The sequence below is a fragment of the Poecilia reticulata genome, chromosome 19, assembly GCF_904066995.2.
Source record: "Poecilia reticulata chromosome 19, P_reticulata-male-v2, whole genome shotgun sequence".
NCBI lineage: Eukaryota > Metazoa > Chordata > Actinopteri > Cyprinodontiformes > Poeciliidae > Poecilia > Poecilia reticulata.
This window is the reverse complement of record NC_088848.1, coordinates 12,323,062-12,341,893: the sequence shown is the minus strand read 5'-3', so window position 1 is coordinate 12,341,893 and position 18,832 is coordinate 12,323,062. Positions and strand designations below refer to the sequence as shown.

The window sequence follows — 18,832 nt, the reverse complement described above, 5'->3', positions numbered from 1 at the left end:
TAAGACAAGCAAAGAACATTTTAGTTATGAAATAGAAGTAGAACACAGTAAATAAGATATGTAAATTACTTCAAACCAACCAGCTAAATAGTCCAAAATTCATAATTTCACAGGCAGAATTCTAAGCAGCTGGTGCATCTGAAACAGTCACCCGCTAACAAAAAAAAAAAAAAAACTTAATTTTTCCAGTGAACCACTTTGTTGCTGAGGCATGTTTAAGGCAATAATTTACTGTGCATTCTCCCAGAACAGAAAAATGCTGATCAAACCATTTGGATTGGCCCAGAAAATCCACAAAAGAAATAAGCCTCAAGTCAGCTTCAGAAAACAAGTCTTTTTGAATAAACAAAAAACAAAATCCCTTGACTTTTCTCTGGTTACAGCTGGCAGAGATATCCAAAAAGGGCCACATTTAATTTGGAGTTAGAGCTGCTCATTAGGAACTAATGACAGCAATTTCTTTAGAAATCTGATCAATTCCAGGCACAGTGGTATAATTATATACTCAAGAAGACCATCCATTAGAGATTTCTCGTTACGTGCAAAGAACTAATTTAGGCTAACTACAGCAATAGCTTTCAAATCTAAAAGCTAAATTAACAAGATTACAGAAGCTTTTCAATGTGTGGTGTTGGGCCGAGTACTTCGGCTACTATTGAAGTTCTCCAGTTAACACCCTACTATTAGATGTACCCACTGATTATAATTAATCTGACTTGGAATAAAAAAAAACTGAAAATGTAATAAGAATTATTAAAACAGTCTTTAAATATCTCTACAAAAATGTTATGCAACTGATTCAATTAAAGTAGGACAGCTGGCCATCTAACTACTTAGTTGGTCTCTTGGCCCACTTCTACACAAACGGAGAACGAATAAGCTACTCTTGATTTTTGGGGGGTTTTCTTTGTTTTACAAAAGCCTTACCCTGCTTATGGCCAACAGGAAGTCAAGTTTATGAGACTTGTGGAGAGAGTGCCGCAACTTCCAATATAGCAGGTGTTCCCAGGCGAAGACCAGCAGACTGAGGCCCATAGCCACCAGAAGCATGTAGAAGACGCCAGCCATGTTGTCAATGTCCAGCTTGCTGCTCATCACCTCGTTTTTCTCGTTCTGGCAGATACCAGAAAGCCAAACTGTCTCCAGACGTTCTGTGTCTCCTAAAGGAGAAATGAGAACGAAGGGACAGTCAGAACATTCAGAAAGTGATGATGATGATGATATGCACATCCTGAAATCTGATGACTGAAAGTTACTAATGTCTGTTATTAAACATGCATTGAATGTGCGGAACCAAAGGTGTGAAGACATCATCCCAACATAGTTTTATTCAAAAATAATCTATCTAGCCCAGACACAACAGTATTAATCCAGAATTTGCATTCCTGTTTGTCTATAATGGTAATATTTCTTCTTGAGCATAGAAAATAAACCAGTTTTGCTGGTGTAATATATTTATACAGAAGATAGGAAAGGCCTAGTACTATTGATTTTAATATTGGCGAGAGGGAAGAGGGGTGAACCAGCCCTCCTATGGGTGTGTGTTAGAGTGTGTGTGTACTCCTGGCATGCTTGGACGCCTCTGGGTTTGTGATGTGGGGTTGGTAGGGTGCCCTGTCTTTGGTGCGCTGGACCGCCCTTCCTCTACTGCTTCTTCCTGCTGCTCTTCCCCACGGGCCAGAGCATGTGTTCGATATTTGTGTGCTGGTTGGGGGTGGCCCTGCGGTGACATGCATGTTGTGGCTTGGGCAAATAAATGATTGTCAAACAAAATGTTGAATATCTACTGTTAATTTCTTTTCTACTTCTAATTTATGAAGTATTTTGTATTGTTCTATCACACCAAGTCCCAATAAAACACTTTCTGGTTCTTTGAGGGAAATTAGCAATTTTACTATCTTGAGAAAACAAAATTTTCTACAAAAGATAATGCGATAAATAACAAATATTATACAAAGATTTCTGTAACTTTTTTTTTTTTTTACATTTGTCAGGTTGGGATTTGACTTCAATTGATAGCAATTCATAAAATTTTCATCAAATTTGCAAAAACATCAGGCATAGTGTAAATTCAATGATGAGTCACTGATCAAGGTGGACAGGGTGGAAGTTTTTTTTTTTTTTTTTGTGCATGTGTCCTCAATCTGTTTTGTTGTACTACATCTAATCCTAAACTGTATCAAACATCATCACATTTCCCAGGCCCAGGTCGCAAACAGTGCTAACATGAAAATGACATGAAGACTAAAACAGGGCATAAATAACAGTCACAAATTATATTAGTATATTTAGATATTGTTTGAAAGGTAAATATAATGCTTTTTAGATGGTGTTGCACTAGAATCGCAAAATTTCAATTCAAATCCATCTAAAACTGAAACTGAGATAAATGAAAATCTTTCAGAGATCTTGAAGATCCTTTGAATTGGATGAAAAAGTAAAGTTGGCTTTGGTGTTATCCCTCTCTTTGTAGGAGGTTTGTTGGCAGAAGAAAGAAGTTAATTTAGCAGAGGATTATCTAGAACATTTCTTGATCCCACTGAACGGAGGAGGCTCAACTGCCCTTATCTTTCACACGTCACAGAGCACAGGAGCAAAGGGGCAAAGGAAATAACCTACAAAGAAGTCAAGGGATTGCCCTTTCTTTACTGCACAGCTATATCTTTACATAACAATTTCTTCCCCTATATTTCACAGTATTTCATTACTGTGGATGTTTGTTTTAAATCAGTGGTTGAAGATTGCCAAAAGCAATTGGCAACACTTTATTTGAAGAAGTGTACATAAGACTGACTGTCATAAACATGACATAACATCTGTCATGAACATAAAAAAGTCTTTATGAATGTTCATGACAATTGTCATGAGGTGTCATTCGGTAAATGACACTTTTAATGCAAAGTTGGCATTTTTAATGGACTTTAGATTAAGGCTTTTATAAACTGGTAACTACCAAATTATTTATACATCAATCAAAGATAACTTTTCAACCAGTAAAGCGATTAATCAAGGCATCTGTTAGTAATTGGGATATATGGGACAGTAAGTGAATATTTTGTCCTGAAGCTTGATGTGTCAGTGAGGATTTGAATGAGCTTGACAAGAACCAAATGACGATGGCGAATAATTGAGTCAGCATATTTCCCAATCTCCAGATTAGAATGGGTATTCCCATCAAAAGTCAACCATTGAACAAATAGTAGTAAACAACACAAACTACTGTATGCCAAATTGTTAAAGAACTTCATACTGGCTCTAATACAAAAGTGTTATAATGCATAGTGCATCACAGTTTGCATGAAGCTACATAACTGCAACCCAGTCAGGAAGCCTTTGCTGACCTCTCCCAACCGCTGAAAACACCAACAATAGGAACATTAGCATCAGAACTGAACCATGGGTCCCAACCTCCATGTGGATGTTACTTTGAAATGTACCACTTAGCTACGTAGTTTTGCTGACCATGTTCACCCTTTCATGAAGACAGTATTTGGTGTTGGATGTGGTTTCTTTCAGCAGGATAATGCAACCTGCCAGTATGCAAACATGGTTTGAGTGTGTTTGAGGTGTCAGTCTGGTAGGCATATTTCCTAGAGTTCAGAACAATGAAGCATAGAAAAGTGCTGGATAAGTTTTTATTTATTGAGGCTCCACCTTACAGCTTACATTATTTAAAGTTTGTGATTTAGAATTGAATTGTTTACCTGACTTGAAATGGTAATCATTACTTTGTTTTAATGAAGACATTTTTGGGAAATAAAAGCAGAACCACAGATGGTACCTCATATTAACTTGTCCTTTTGCCCCTGTACTACTTCATTATATATAAGATGTGTAAAGTAGAGCTTCTTCAAGGCTTGAGACTTTGAAATAGAAATATATCTGTCATGACATAGGGATATTCCCCCCAGGGAATGATTGTACAATGAATAATACATAAATTAAATTGTCAAGAACTGTCTTGAAGTGGCAAGACTTTGTGCACCTTGCACCAAAGTCTATTTGGTTGATGGGTAATTCTTTAGATCAGGCGGTGATCCTTGAGAAGAAAGGCAAGTCAGTTGGACATGACTTTGAATTCAAGCACTACACAATTTCTAATTATATGCTAAGATTATATGAGACCGTACAGTTATGGTCAAAACGGGAGAGCTGAGATTCTGTCTAGAGTTGCAGGTGTAGTTTTATTTCTTGATGGATGTAAAATATGTCTAGTTTGCTTAGAAAGGAGCTTACCATCTCCAAGAAACTGTAGCAATGCCAAGTCAATTGGTCGTTTCCAGCGGGAGTCTTTCTCCAAAGCAATGCCATATCCCGTGGTGGCAAACACTTTCCCACTGCCAATGGTCACCAGTTTGCAACCCTCATCTTTACCAGCCATGTAGTTCAAGACAGCAGCATCATAGATGAAGGCATCTAGTTTCCTGCAGAGAAATGGATCAAAAGTAGCTCTTATATCTCAAAAGTGTGCAGTGCACTCTTAACATATTGAGGTTGTATAGTGTAAAAAAGACATAAAAAAAAACATAGATGGTTACAAAACTGCTGCAACATTTGCTGACAAACATGTTTGTACGGGAAAAAGTACAAAGAAAACGGCTTGATTGCATAATTGTAATCACTCGGAAATACTTTTAAAGTAGGGCTTCATTAAAATGCACAAAATCTTGAATTGGTGATCTTCAAATACTCTTCCTTGTTCTTCCAATCTATCTATCTATATCTATCTAAATATATATATATATATATATACAGTACATATACTGTGTGTGTGTATAGAAAAGCTCAAAGAATCCTAAATCTAAGAGCTTTTTTCAAAATGAGATGATAACATCAAGTGTTTGACAATGCTTTTTATAGTCAACAAATTAAATAACAATAGATATGACTGCATCTAAAAATACAGCCATCACACTGGCCTAAAACAAAAATAGGTTGTAAAATACAAAGCACATTTGCCATGTCACCAAAATTATGATCATCGCCGCCTTGTCATCTGATGCCTTTTCTGTCACAAGAATCGGTTAAATATAGCTTCCAGTCAGTAATTATGCTTATAGTGTGAACAAATCTTTACCCGGTTTTGAGGCTCTCCAGAGCTTCTTCCACCCCCTTCTGGTTATATTTCATCATGTGTGTGTGCATATCAGGATAGTTGCTGCGAATGTTCCTCTCTGTGCTCCCATTTGGAACTGTCCCGAAGCGAAAAGGAGGATAATGCTCCTGTGGTTTCTGAAACTGCAGAGACACAGTGGATGAGGGGAGAGGTGGAAGAAGATTATTGAAAAGGAAAAGAAACAGGATTCATACGTCTCTAACTGTTCCACATGTAATCAGTTTACAATTGTAAGCCAAAATGGTTCAATAAAGAAATGCATAAGGTGTATAAAGGAAAAAAGAGTCTGGGGGGAAAAAAAGAAAAAAGAAAATTAACAACATTGAAAAGATTGGCGGTGAGGAAAGAGCATGAAATAAAAAGAAAAAAAAACACACTCACGGTAAAGAGAGAAGACTTGACCAAAAAGATGATATGGAGGGAAACAAAAAACTGTGTTTTTTCCTTTTTTAATGCAAAATTTATTTTGCATCAAAAACCAGTTGGATAAGCATCACGTCATTATAAATGGACAGTTAAGCTATCACTCATCTCAATTTGATTAAACTGGACAGCAGCCACTTTGTATTTGCTAGAATAACTGTGATCCAGCTGAAGTTCACATTGCATGACGTTCAGCGTAGTGAAGCAGGAATATGTTCGTTGGAACTCAATGAGACAGTAAACAGAAAGAAGCTATTCATCTTAGTAACTGCTCTGACCTTTTGAGCTGAGTAAAATGAATAGATCCAATCAACCAGGGAGTTTGTGAGTCGGTATGCGTGTTAAATATATATAATCACTCTTCAGATGGAAAGCCAATAGAGTCAACTAAAATACTACACAGAAGACCAATCGGAGGCTCACAGTTTATGCTGACAAGTAGAAAAAAACTGTCTGGTTTCTCTAATTGTTTTGTTTTTATATATTTCTTTTTCGGGGGGATTTTGTTTGCTTTATTTGTGTGTCATTTAGTATGTTTACTACGCTATTGTCTTAACATGTTATGTATAATTTATAGTAGTTTTAGCAGACTTGGACATTTGAAAATGTTGTGATTCTACATTATCAAATGTAGACAAAAAAAATCTGTAATAGCTAAACACTATATACAGCACATTATGTGAATTCTGTGTACTGGAACTATATCAGATTGTATTGGCTAGTAATTAATTTCAATTGTGTTGTCATATTGTGCCTGTGTTATTTAAATGAATCTAAATCTAAAGGAGAGGACACACATTTATTGATGATAAATGTGTGTTTAGATTACATCTCTCTGCTTTAAAGTACTATATAAAGGATAGTGCTCTTTCCTATATACATAAATTTTTTATCAACACACATTTATTGATGATAAAAAATGTATGTAGATAAGAAAGAGAACTATCCTTTATATTACACTTTATAGCAGAGAGATGTAATCTAAACCTAACTCTTTGCTGTGTTGTATCTCGGCTTTAAATAGCACCTATTCACTTAGGATTTTATTTATTAGAGCTTTTAGAACTTTTTTCCAGGTTGAATGTTTGTGTGGAAACATTCAAGCCATAAAGAATGTGTTTGAGACTTGCTCTTCTATTTGGCTTACTATTTTTCAAAAATCATTTGACATTTTACAATCTAGTTCCAACAGTGTTGAGATACACTGCAGACGGAGACCACATAGTGGGGAATATTGATGGACAGACCCAAAATACTGACAGAACAAGTTAAGACTCAGACAGCATCCATATTGACAGACGGCAGTAATTGATTAGTCATTCACACCACTGGGCTTCCCACTGAAAGGCAAAGGACAGAGGCTTTCACGACAAAATCCTTTTGCTGGATTCCATCTCAGAGGATTTCTGTGAGTCCGCTGGCTCGGTTGTGGTCATGGCCTATTAGGCGATGGATTTTAAACGCAATGGAGAGAACGCGACACGTCAGCATGAGCTGTAGATAAAGGCCAGGATGTTTTCTATATGTCTCAAAAGCATTACAAACACGGCCCACTTGCATTACTGCCGACTTTCTAATTGCTACTATTGAACTGTTGCGTGTTCTGTTCCTTACCTTCTTGTCAGAAAGGCCAGACACAGTGTCAATATATTGCTCCTGGATCATGAAAGCAGCCAGGTTGGCGGTGTAAGAAGCCAGGAAGATGACTGCGAAGAAGGCCCAGACCAGGACCATGATTTTACTGGTGGTTCCTTTGGGGTTTTCAATGGGGACGGAGTTGTTGAAGACGATTCCCCACAGCAGCCACACTGATTTCCCTATCGTGAACGTCGGCCCACCCGGAGCTAAGGAAGGAAATTGTGGAGAGTCGGTGTTTGAATAATAAATCTGGAATGCCCATACAAATGTTTCTTTTAGGTTCCTCATATGAAAACCATTAGTACTTCTTAAAATAAAAAAATATAATAAACATTGTGAAAACGGACTCAAAAATGCTTGACATAAATTCTAATATTTCAGAAAAAAAGAGTCTGTATAATGGTTTTTAATTCTGAGACTTATTAATTTCTAAATTGACCTGAAAGTGGATTTGTTTTTGTTAATTCAAATAACAATAAGGTCCTTGACAGTGCAAAAAAATGTACTAAATATGTCAAGATAAGCATCAGCTAATTAATGGAGAAACAATGAAATACAAGCCACAAGTGTTATGGCTGAGGTTTAAAGCTGCAGCAGTTTGTACCATTTGAAGTTGATCAATATTTGCTTTTGGCTAAGATGAAAGAAAATAACCCCATAAGTAAGATAAAATGAGATTATCATCAGTAGGCACCTATTTATACATTCTCAACAATATTTTTAATTGTTACTCAACAAATCATAAATAAAAAACCTAAAAAAAAAAAAATTGCATTGTGTATATTCCCTGAATACTTAAGTGGAATTGGCCATTTTCACAGTGATTCATTGCAGAAGTGATAACATTGTATTTTAGTTACTTTCCCTCGTCGTTGTTGTCCACTGCGCTGTGTAAGTAATCCTGAACCTTTTCATGCCCTTGTTTAAAACCCTACAAAAGAGAGGAATTTCACTGCCTCAGCCCATTTTCAGTGTTGCCACTGTTGTTCAAGCACAGCAACAGAGGTTGCCACCTTCATCAATCACACTTCAATTAGTGCAGCCAAGATTGCTAATTGAAACAAGGAAATGACCTTTTGGACCTAGATACGGGCACGATCTGCCAGTGCTGCATTCTGGGATTGATTGAGTCTCTCACAAAAATCTTATTTGGGAACTCTACCCATTGCAGGACATGCAGACTGCACTGGATTTAGGTAGGCTTACTGTATCATACGTGGTGTGATGGAAACTGAGAAGCTTTGAGGTATTTGGTGGGTATTTCTAGAAAAATTTATACAGATGGCAAAATGTAAACCCATGAGTGGGGGATAATAGAAAATAGTATTGGGATTTTATTATGAAAACTTGCTTTTCTTTTATTCATCCATCTTGTAAAATTACTTACACCCTTTGAAACCTGCTTACATTTTTAATATTGAAGCCTTTCAATATATTTTGAGGGAATTTTTGTATGATGGACCAACACAGAGTGGTCTATAAATACAAACTGAGAGGAAAAATTATACTTGACTTTCAAAACATCTCACAATTAAAAATATGAAAACTGCGCATAGTATTTATGTCCAACCCTCTGTACTTTCACTTTTGAACTTTTAGGGAGTTTGCTGGTCTGAGGAGCACAAGTGTGTGTCAGCACAAAGCCACAGCAGAAAGATGCACACATGGACAATAAGTGGAACTAGAAAATCCCTGCAGAAATTTTAAAGGGGCATGCCAAAGTGTGCCCGTTGGCTTTGACCCAGCGTTATGATGCTAAAAATTTGCATTAATACTAAAGAAAGCTGCAATGTAGTCAATAAATGTGGAGAGGCAGAAGCATGTTGACGAAGCTGAACTTGCAGAATTGATTGGAATTCTTCAGGGTTTGCTGCCGCCAGGAATGTTTTCTGAAGTGTACTTAGCACTGGTGCTATTTTGAAGAGCCTGTCTGTGTTTGCTGGTTGGTAGGTATAGTTATCCACAAAGTGCAGATAACTCAGAATTTGCTCATATCTGTTTACAGACATAGCATCTGCAATTATTCCAAGACGGAGGCCATCCTCACTGGACCAGTACATCCGTGTCCTAGGATACCGAATGCACCCCATGACCATGTTGATCCCTAGAAAAATTTGCATTTCTTCACTGGTCACTGCCATATTTTCTTTCCCTTTCTGTAGCGCATACATGTTGGTGTTACGCACTATTTCATCAATGAGATCTAAGGGAAACAAATACCTAAAGACATCAATTGGTTCTCTTCCATCAACATTTACCCTTCTTTCTCCTAGAAAAGGTGGCAGGTCTCCATCAAAGTTATTGTCTTGGACTTTCCAGACATATTTGCGGGGTTGGGTGCGGGCATGGCCCTTGTGAACATTTCTCTGAGTTGGCACCATGTGGACATTTTCCTCAGTTCCCTCATCTTGCTGACCTCCCTCTGCAACTTGTCCTTCATCATCCTGGCCCCCATCATCTTGACTTTCAGCATCCTGACTGTCTGCATCTCCTTCATCATCCGTATCTCCTATATTTCTAGTGTTCTCTGGTAGCCACTCCTCATCACTGCTGTCACTATGCTCATCATCAGAGGAGTTGGAGGGAATTTCCTTGACTATTCTATAGTGTTCCTTATTCTTTGCTGCACTTGTAGTCTAAAAGTATGAGAAAATGATAATTTTACTAAGACAAACTACAACTAATCGGCATAAGAAAGCATATTTTTTAAAACTAACTTATAGATATACTCAAAATGAATTAAATTAAAAGCAAAACAGTTATAATGAAAGGTAAATCAACTACATGACTTATGTTAAAAATATAGTCAGCGATGCATGATGTCCACTGTGTTGGACACATGGTTAATCACAATTTCCTACTTATGTGAAATAAAATTTTCCAAACTAAGTTAATAATATTGTTACTTAGATACTTCTGCATGTCAGCATATTTTTTTTACCTCCAGGATTCTCCTAGAATACAAGGACTGAGAGGATATTCCAGGAGTGGTCATCGAGTGTGTCTGTCTGCCAGCCATCTTGGACTCCAATGACATTAACTTGTAGTTACAACAACTTGCCACTGAAATAACCTCAATGGAGGGGAGCAGTAGAGAGCATTCTAAGGACTGATGTGCAATTCCACCATAGAAACCACTGCATTTAGGAAACAATGACTTTTAAACAGCTGTCTACTGTAGTGACCGCTATGCACCAGAGGGTTAAAACTAGCTTATTTTAAATATATTTTCTTAAAATAAGTTTGGTGTGCCGTTTTCAAAGTTGGCAAAAAACATAAAAGCGTTAAGCTAAAGATTAGCTCCGCTATTAGCATAAGTGTGCTCAGCACTGCAAACTTGGGGAAAAATACTTTTATCAGAGACAAGAGGAGGTCGAATGAGTTTAAATAAACTAAGAATTAGAGCAAATAAGAAATATACGTTATTTTTTGTTTTTAAATCAAAGCCGATTCACTGTTTGGCTGTAAAATGTGTTTTTCTTTTTGTTACGTCCCATGTTTAAAGGTGCATTAGAAATCTTTTGCCTTGTATTTAACCATGTCTGAGTTGGAAGGATTTTCTTTGGTATAGCTTTTAGGCGTTTTTTTAGTTCCCCGAAACAGAAAGAAAAGATAGAAAAAGGAAAAAGATTAAAGATAAATTTTATTATCACAATAGATCAAATTCAGTATTTACAAGCAAATAATTGGATTAAAAACCAAAAATCCTTAAATATGAGGTTTTCTATAAAAACAAAAAGACTCTTGAAGGTTTCCCGTTTATAAAACGATGGTGAGCATTTTGGTCACCATCTGGATTGCCCTGAGGGGATCGACGATGTCTTTCAGTATGTCCTTCCTCAGAACCCAATCCGGTGCAAACCTGAACGACACAAAAGTATGGAGCTAAATTAGTCCCAAGATTCACAGTAAGATTCACCTTGTGTTGTACAGAACAGTGAATCACGTCGTACATTTACAAACCTTCTTTTACATTTCTGGATCTTATTACACACATGCAGATTGTCAAGTTTTTGGGGTTCTTCAAACCGCCTCGGCTTCTGCCCAAACTTGAAAAAGGCTTGCTCCCATCAAAGAGACGCAGGAACAACTCATCTCAGTGACATCCTTTTATTTCTCTTTTCTTTTGTCTTTAAATTACTTTAGTTTACAATACAAGACCACCATAATTTTATTTGAGTGGTCAGAGTGGACACCAAGCAGGTTGAAAACCTACAAAGAAATGAATCAAAATTACTTACAGATTATAGTAAACAAACAAAACAAACTACATTCCAAACATAAACCCATTCCATCAACTAGGTCCTCTGAATGCAGGTTAAATGATTTAATGTTCATTTTCTACCAGTGGTGTCTCTGTAGGAGCTTGAAGCTGAGTTCTTTGTCTGAAGGGATCATTCAGAACACAGGTGTGCCGAGTTGCTTTATAGGCTCCTGAAGGCCTGAGTGAGAGAGATTGGTGCGCTTGATTTCCTGTGAGGTGCGTGCCAGTTGAATGGAGATGGTAATGCACTCACAAATTTGCTGTTTTAACTTGACACAGATCTTACTGTGAATCTTTCCGACACTAATTTAGCTCCATAGAAAACAGCATTTTAGTTCCCACAGAACCAGAAGTCCTGTTTGGGTTTTTACAGATCAGATGCTGCCTACTTTGGTGGCGGTTTGGATTTGCGCAGCGTCGGCGGGACGTAGAAGCTCCCATTGATTCTCTGCCTGGTGATGCTGCGCTCTTTGTCCATCCTGTGTTTCCGCGCCGTGAGCCTGTAGATGCTGCCTATTCGGTCCAAAACTTTAGGCAGCTTCACCACCTCCTGAGGGGAAATGGATTAAATTAAGATGTTTTTGTAAGCAATGGTGGGAAAGAAGTTTTTTTCTGTCTGCCTTAAACCTGAGCGTGGCGCTCGTCCTGCAGCAGCAGAGCGAGAAGGAAGCAGGCTTTGGTGAAGATGCTGCCGCCCTTTTCGGCCACTTTGTCCCCAGCTTTCTCCCGGTATTTCTGCAGTAAATCCAGCAGCGTCTCCAGGGAGTTTTCCACCGAAGACACCGCCTGTATGGTCAGGTGGTACTGAGGGGAAACACAGATTAGATTTGAACCAACTTCTCTGATCCATCTCAGTTGAGACAAATAAATTAATCGCATGTCAAATTAAAACAAGCTCAATAATTTATATTTTTCCTCTTTCTACCAAGAACAGGATGATAAAAGTCTTCAGTCTGATGCTTTGGTCTCAACCAAACCTTTTTTTTTTGAAGGGCATTTTTGTTTTCACAGATTTCATAATTCATATTACTTGTTGTTTCTGTTTTGTTTATTAATTTTGGATATTTTAAAATGTCTTCCAGTTCCTGTTTTAAATGTTCATCAGAATTTATCTTTGACCATTATATATTTAGGGATGCACCAATATGAAAATTTGTGCATGGTTGTTTTACAGAAGACTAATTAAAAACACCACAGCAATTTATTCCTTAGCGTCTTGTGGGCGTACAAACATTTAGCTTCCCGTATAAATCCAGAAAAATCCTGTTCCATCAAGCTAGCAAGTACACAATCAGAGCCACAACGAAATATTCCACAACAATTAAACTTTTAAAATCGACCAACTGTCTCAAACAACACATTAAATCTAACAACTGTAAGCAGTTACAATAATATTCTAATCAAATTAAAAATTAAAATACTATATTTTATGGAGAAAACACAAACACGTCTTACCTTGACCGTAGCAGACTCGGAAGCAGAGAGTGCCAGAAAGTTCCAGAAGCTTCAGCAGCTTGGGAATTCATGTCAGCCAATCAGAGATTGGCATTTTCCAGCGTGTATGAGGTGTCCTACAGCTGACCAGTCAGCTCAGCAAAACAACAATTTAAAAAAATGCAACAAAATAGCTTTTTTGAGACTGTCAACACAGCTGGCTGACAGATTTATAGCACCTAATGTCACAGGTGTAGAAACAAGATGCTAGGTGTCAGCCAATCAGAGATTGACATTTTCCAGCGAGTATGACATACTCTTCTGTTGACCAGTCAGCTTTGCAAAACAACAAATGTTAAAAAGGCAACAACAATAGTTAAAATGCTTATTTTTAAAAAAGACTGAGCAAGGGAGCCCACTAACCTGAGAGGGGGACAAAAATAGCTGAAATGCTTATTTTAGTGGACTGCTTCTCAAGGCAGTCTACAAACCTGAGACAAAAAAATAGCTAAACTGCTTACTTTAACCCTTTAATGCATGAATTATGATCATTTGTGTCAAGATTTTTTTCAATTTATTTTTTTATTTTCTTGACGCATAAAAAATGGTACGAAAATATTTTTTTGTTCGCAAGTCAGTCACTGCTCTCCTTATGCATTGCTATGGCATTCCCCTAATAAACAAAATTTTGCCCCATGCCATTTGCATGGCTTTGGGGAGCATGCAAATGTGGGAGATAGTCCAATCTCCCACATAGGATTATTCTGATTGGATTCAGCTCAATCAGAATGAAATTATAATCTGAATGAGAATGGTGGTTAGTGCCAATTGATGATCCGAACTGTGTGCATGTGAACCCTAGTTCTGATAGCGTTAAACTGATCTAACTGCACATGTATGCCCTTTGTCACCATGAGGTACGTCTGCCTTCAGTGACTATCTGCTATGTCTCATAAGCAAAACTGGTCTAGAACTGGTCTGTTATGGTCAAATCATCAAAGCATGTTTATTTCCTCCCACTGTCTCATCCTGTAATGCAGGAAGAACAACAGAATGTGTTGCTTAGCCTGTAACGCATTTAGGGATTGTCTTAACATGTCAGTCGTTATTGGAACCTGACATCGGTCCATTCTGGGTGTTCAGAAGACACACTACTGCATTTGTTTGTATGTTTTACACAAATGGAAATACAACTCCCTATGTTTTTTGTAGGGAAAAACACAAGACGTATACAAAAAAGTGTTTCTACAAAGCATTGAATATTCGAGTGATTATACAAAAGTCACAGGCTTTTGTCAAGGCCTTTATTTGTGGGGGGCAAAAAAATTGTGATTCTAAAACAATAAAATTGCAAAAAAGTGGCATTTTATTCTCTTTGAAGGCAATGTACATGTGAAACTAAAATAATAAATAAATACAACTCACCTTTGGCGCTTACCAGACTGCGGTTGTAGCCCACTGGGCTGAAATATTCAAACACAAACACGGTCACAGCCACGACGGTCAGACACATCACAAACATCATGACCCAAACTGCTGGACTGTAGGGCTCTAAGAGGAAAGAAAAAAAGTGAAACCACACACTTTGATTTTCAAACAAGAATTAAATAAGAGAGTGCTAAAATCTAAGCTACTCATGTTGCTTTTTGAAATCAGTTGAAAATTATTTAAAGGATCTGGGATACTTTATGTTGGACACATTTAGAAAGGCTGTTTAGGTGATTGGCTGGTATACAAGGAGATTTAGTTCAAGATTGCAGTTACAGGTGGGATTAAATCTTAACGGGAAGTTTCCTGAAAGGCTTGTAGAGACAGAACAAGTGTAACTACGCCATCCTTGGAAAAAAAAAGACTTAGAAAGATGGTGTTAACAGGGGAGCATGCAAAACAAACGTTGAAGACCTATTTCTCACCAAGAAAGGCAGACGGCGATACTGTGCCGTTACTACGCGCTACCATGACACTTATTCCCGTCTCCACAAACGGCACAGAGAAGTCAATGATTTCAGAGCGCTCCTCGTTGATAGTAAGCGAGCCGATGGCCATGTCAGCACGCCTGTAGAAAACCTGATGAGGAAAAGCAGCCAAAGAAAGCATAATAAAACCACTGGAGGAAGAGCGTGAGAGAAACTGACCAGCTGCATTTCCTGTACCTAAAACAAGCACCATTTTTAATTTTATGACCAGTCTTTACTTAGGGTGACAAAGTGTCATTTTGCTATCTCGTAGCAGGAAGGCTCTCAAATTTCACTCATGCAGCGAGTCGAGTTTACAGATTCTTCATGTGACTAAGGATTAGAGTGCAATTGTGTGTTGGCACCTGGAAAGCAGCTGTCTGAAGGGAAACATATTTGTCTCATTATTTGAGCATGAAGGAGGAGCTGAATGCTCCGTCTCGAGATCGCTCAAATCCAAGGTGGCTTTATAAATGTTGCACACAAACAGAATTATACAGTAACACTTGCTGAATACCCTCGGGCACAGAAACACAAGCGTGAAGGCTTCGCTGCAGAACATCTGTTCAGAATGTTTTACATTTTGCTGGTGCTCAGTTTGATGTAGTTTGGCAGGTACACAGTCTCTAAACTGAAGAGAGATTCATTCGGTCTCAGTGAGTCATGTAGCATTATAGTCAGAACCTTTTACTTTCAGTATGTGAAACAGCAATTGGGATGAACTCAGACCAACAATGAAAGCTTCATATAATTTAAGCAAAAGTGATGACGATGTGCTTTTAAAATTAAATTAAGGTTAGAAATTTTGTAAAGATCCCTGTATTTATTATCATCATCATTGGAAATTTGCTTAGATTTCTAAATTAACAATTTTTTTATATAGGTTTATTATGTTTTCTTAATGGGACTTTCAATTATTTATTTTTATTTTTTTAACAAAAATGATATCAGAATTTGAGAAACTTGGTAACTTACTGTTTGAAGAAATACTTAATGAAAATTATACTCCTTTGATATTTAGTGTCATTTTTTGTGAAAATGTTAAAAATATATTGCATGAAGGCACTTTGGAGAATAGTGGAAAAGCTTGTATTATTTAAATTACCTTTCTACTGCTAATTTTAATGAAGTTATTTAAAGTCACAGCGGAAGATATGAAAAGCTATATGCAATTCTAAAGCTGCAGGTTGCAGATACTGGATAACCGATGAGCCTTTGTGATAAATATACATCAAGGAACAATTTTAAGTCTTTGGAGGGACACTGTTTACTAACACGTTAGTGTAAAACTGCGTCAGGATTCAGCCTTACCTCCCCAATCATCCCGTTCCAAATCCCATGCACCAGTTTGCCGTGCTTTCCGTTGGTGACCAGGTAGAGATCGAAGGAGAACTTAATTGTTTTGGATAGCTTCTTCAGGATATCTATGCAGAAACCTTTGCAGCACAGTTTGGTGTAGGACTCGGATTGGACACTGTTGTTAGAAAAATGAGATAAAATAAAGAAAAAATGCTGTCAGACATATTACAACATATTTTATTTTTACATCTTCTGATCTGATAATCAAAGACTCTCTCCGCTGCTATATTTGGCTTAAGGCATCAAAGCGGTTGTACTCGTTTCGCAGAGTGAGTGCTAAATACTTCCAGACTCTCATGCTGACAGCAACCATTGTCAGCTGCAGCAAAGTGAAGGACAGGAGCGCTAAGGTTCATTAGCTAAAATCAATGGCGGTTAAAAGGTGTATTTCAAAGACTTGGAAAGGATGCCAAAAAAGCTGCACAAATCCACTTTCACACAGTCCCACAGAGGCCTTGGTGAAGGGTTGCATGACTCCGATGGCCTCCAATCAACATCTATTACGGTCTGTTGTTTTTCCAGCTTCCTCTGTGTAACCTTGCTACTTACCGAGGTGAAAAATAAGACAAGAAAGTCCTCGTAAATACAGGCAAAATGTAATCGAACGCAAAGAGAAAATGTTTATTTCTAAATTAGATGGGAAATTAGGTCAGCAGATGAAGCAGCAGCTACAATTCCTGCCAAAAATCTATTAAGGACTGTGTGTGTTTGTGTCCTTATTAACTGAAGGATCCATTCAGCATGTCAGCAAGTGAACATAAGCTTTGAAAAATGATAAAGACAACCTGTCAGGGGGGAATAAATGAGCCACGCATAAACAAAGAAAAAAGTCAAATGAGCAATTAAGATTATTGCTGATTGTTTTCTAGAATGTTTATTGTGAATAACATAGCTTCACGAGGTTTTGCTGCCTTCATGAGACTAACTCGGAAAATTAAGTGTTAATTAACTGCTGTAGGAGCCGGCCACCTGTCATCATTAACCACACTCTGATTGCCATTCTCCTCACAAACAGTCTGAAACTGGGCCGCGAACACACAAACACATGTTCACATGCAGCTAACTTTCATCTGGGAATTTGTGAAAGTTATGTGTTTATGTTGCAGTGTGTGGTCACCGGATGACAACAAAAAAATGCATAGAAAGTGGCCACAGTGCATGAGGCAGCTGGACCAAGAAAGAGGAAAGGAAAGGGTAAACGGCTGACAAGTCACACAGGGCAGCGGCTCCGTTTGGTGGGAAAGGAGGGCAAGAGGAAAAGAGGACAAGAGGAGAAGATGAAGCAAGAGATGAGTTTGTGACTTCTGGGTTCGTACAGAAACTGAAAAGTAAAACAGGGTTAAGTTATTCCAGTCCCTGAGCTACAGATGATCACAGCAGTTATTTTCCTCACATAATCAAGAACCTAATTTTATTAAAGTTTCTAATTTAACCGATAACTGCTTTCATTTAAAAAATAAATAAAGTCAAATTGCTTTTTATTGTGAATTTAATGTGTGGGCTAGACTGCAAAAAACACAACATCTTACCAAGTATTTTCGTCTAGTTCCTGGTGCAAATATCTTTGTGCACTTGAAATAAGACAAAACTGATTTATAAGCGACTTTTCTGCAAAATACAGGAACTTGCTTTAAGTCAATAATCTTTGAATATTGATAGAAAGTGCTGGGTTTTTTTGCACTTATAACTAGACGTTTTTCTTACATTTTGAGTGAAAAGTACATTGTGCACACAAATATCCTGATATGTCACATTCCTTTTACATATCATATAAATAATCACATTGAGGCACTATAGCCACAAATGCCAGGGCCATTTTCTGGTCCCAGTTTCTTTAGAAAGAAAACTTCTTAAATCAGTTTGAATAAAGACCTGAAATTAATGCACCATTTGATAAGTAGGATCAATTGGAAAGCATGTATTATTAAACAGAAATGCACTTTATAAATAGGCTAAATTAGACCGTATCTGATTACATTTTCTTTCTGTCTACTACTTATTCAGAGCTCAAAGTCAAAGGATAATAAAACGGAAGTTTATGTTCTGTAATCAACGAAAAAAGGACAGAAAATGCTGTAAACTTTTTGCTTGAAAGATATGATGTATATTTTTTCACCTCATTACAATAAAACTGTTCTTTTAAATCATCCATCCATCCATCCATTTTCTTGCACCCTTTTTCCCTCAGTGGGGTCGGGAGGGTTGCTGGTGCCCATCTCCAGCCAACGTTTCGGGCGAGAGGCGGGGTACACCCTGGACAGGTCGCCAGTCTGTTGCAGGGCAACACAGAGACACACAGGACACACAACCATGCACACACACACTCACACCTAGGGGCAATTTGGAGAGGCCAATTAACCTGACAGTCATGTTTTTGGACTGTGGGAGGAAACCGGAGTACCCGGAGAAAACCCACGCATACACAGGGAGAACATGCAAACTCCATGCAGAAAGACCCCAGGCCGGGAATCGAACCCAGAACCTTCTTGCTGCAACAGCTCTACCAACTGCGCCACTGTGCAGCCCTTCTTTTAAATCAAAAGGGTTTAATTGTGATCTACATGACAACTAAAACTATATTTTTATACGTATGACAGGAAAACTAAACAGAGCACATGTTTGTCATGGATGCTGGCTGACTCG

At 37.8% G+C, this 18,832-nt stretch overlaps 2 protein-coding genes across 6 annotated transcripts in view; both read right to left on the bottom strand.

The window, feature by feature from the left end:
* The window catches only part of LOC103481634 (glutamate receptor ionotropic, NMDA 2C-like), a 61,066-nt gene that overhangs the window by 2,680 nt on the left and 39,554 nt on the right, over window positions 1–18,832 (bottom strand). Inside the window, exons 9-15 of the mRNA XM_008437258.3 lie at window positions 16,142–16,304; window positions 14,789–14,942; window positions 14,301–14,426; window positions 7,154–7,383; window positions 5,078–5,238; window positions 4,237–4,424; window positions 928–1,160 (exon numbers count right to left, since the gene is read on the bottom strand). Of these exons, the coding sequence (XP_008435480.1) occupies window positions 928–1,160; window positions 4,237–4,424; window positions 5,078–5,238; window positions 7,154–7,383; window positions 14,301–14,426; window positions 14,789–14,942; window positions 16,142–16,304 (1,255 nt within the window). The remainder of the gene's footprint in view (window positions 1–927; window positions 1,161–4,236; window positions 4,425–5,077; window positions 5,239–7,153; window positions 7,384–14,300; window positions 14,427–14,788; window positions 14,943–16,141; window positions 16,305–18,832) is intronic.
* Window positions 10,803–14,294, bottom strand: LOC103481633 (abnormal spindle-like microcephaly-associated protein homolog). 5 transcript variants are annotated; one of them, XR_014085065.1, is made up of 4 exons: window positions 12,069–14,294; window positions 11,831–11,991; window positions 11,131–11,619; window positions 10,803–11,039 (listed from the first exon to the last, which is right to left on the bottom strand). XR_014085065.1 is itself a non-coding variant. In XM_081600624.1 (3 exons), the coding sequence occupies exons 1-3, from the start codon at window positions 12,318–12,320 to the stop codon at window positions 10,937–10,939; spliced, it is 516 nt and encodes a 171-aa protein (XP_081456750.1). In that variant the 5' UTR covers window positions 12,321–14,294; the 3' UTR covers window positions 10,803–10,936. The 5 variants fall into 5 exon arrangements, 3 of the variants coding, with proteins under 3 accessions (XP_081456750.1, XP_081456751.1, XP_008435479.1); XR_014085064.1 differs by having other exon boundaries at window positions 11,141–11,619; XM_081600624.1 differs by lacking the exon at window positions 11,131–11,619.

What these genes read in the sequence shown, in the direction of transcription:
- LOC103481633 (XM_008437257.3), bottom strand. Translation starts at nt 12,320, where the DNA reads ATGCGATTAATTTATTTGTCTCAACTGAGATGGATCAGAGAAGTTGGT. An exon ending in AGGACGAGCGCCACGCTCAG is followed by an intron (nt 11,992 to 12,068) that starts GTTTAAGGCAGA and finishes ATTTCCCCTCAG; the next exon opens with GAGGTGGTGAAGCTGCCTAA. An exon ending in AAATCCAAACCGCCACCAAA is followed by an intron (nt 11,620 to 11,830) that starts GTAGGCAGCATC and finishes TCTCTCACTCAG; the next exon opens with GCCTTCAGGAGCCTATAAAG.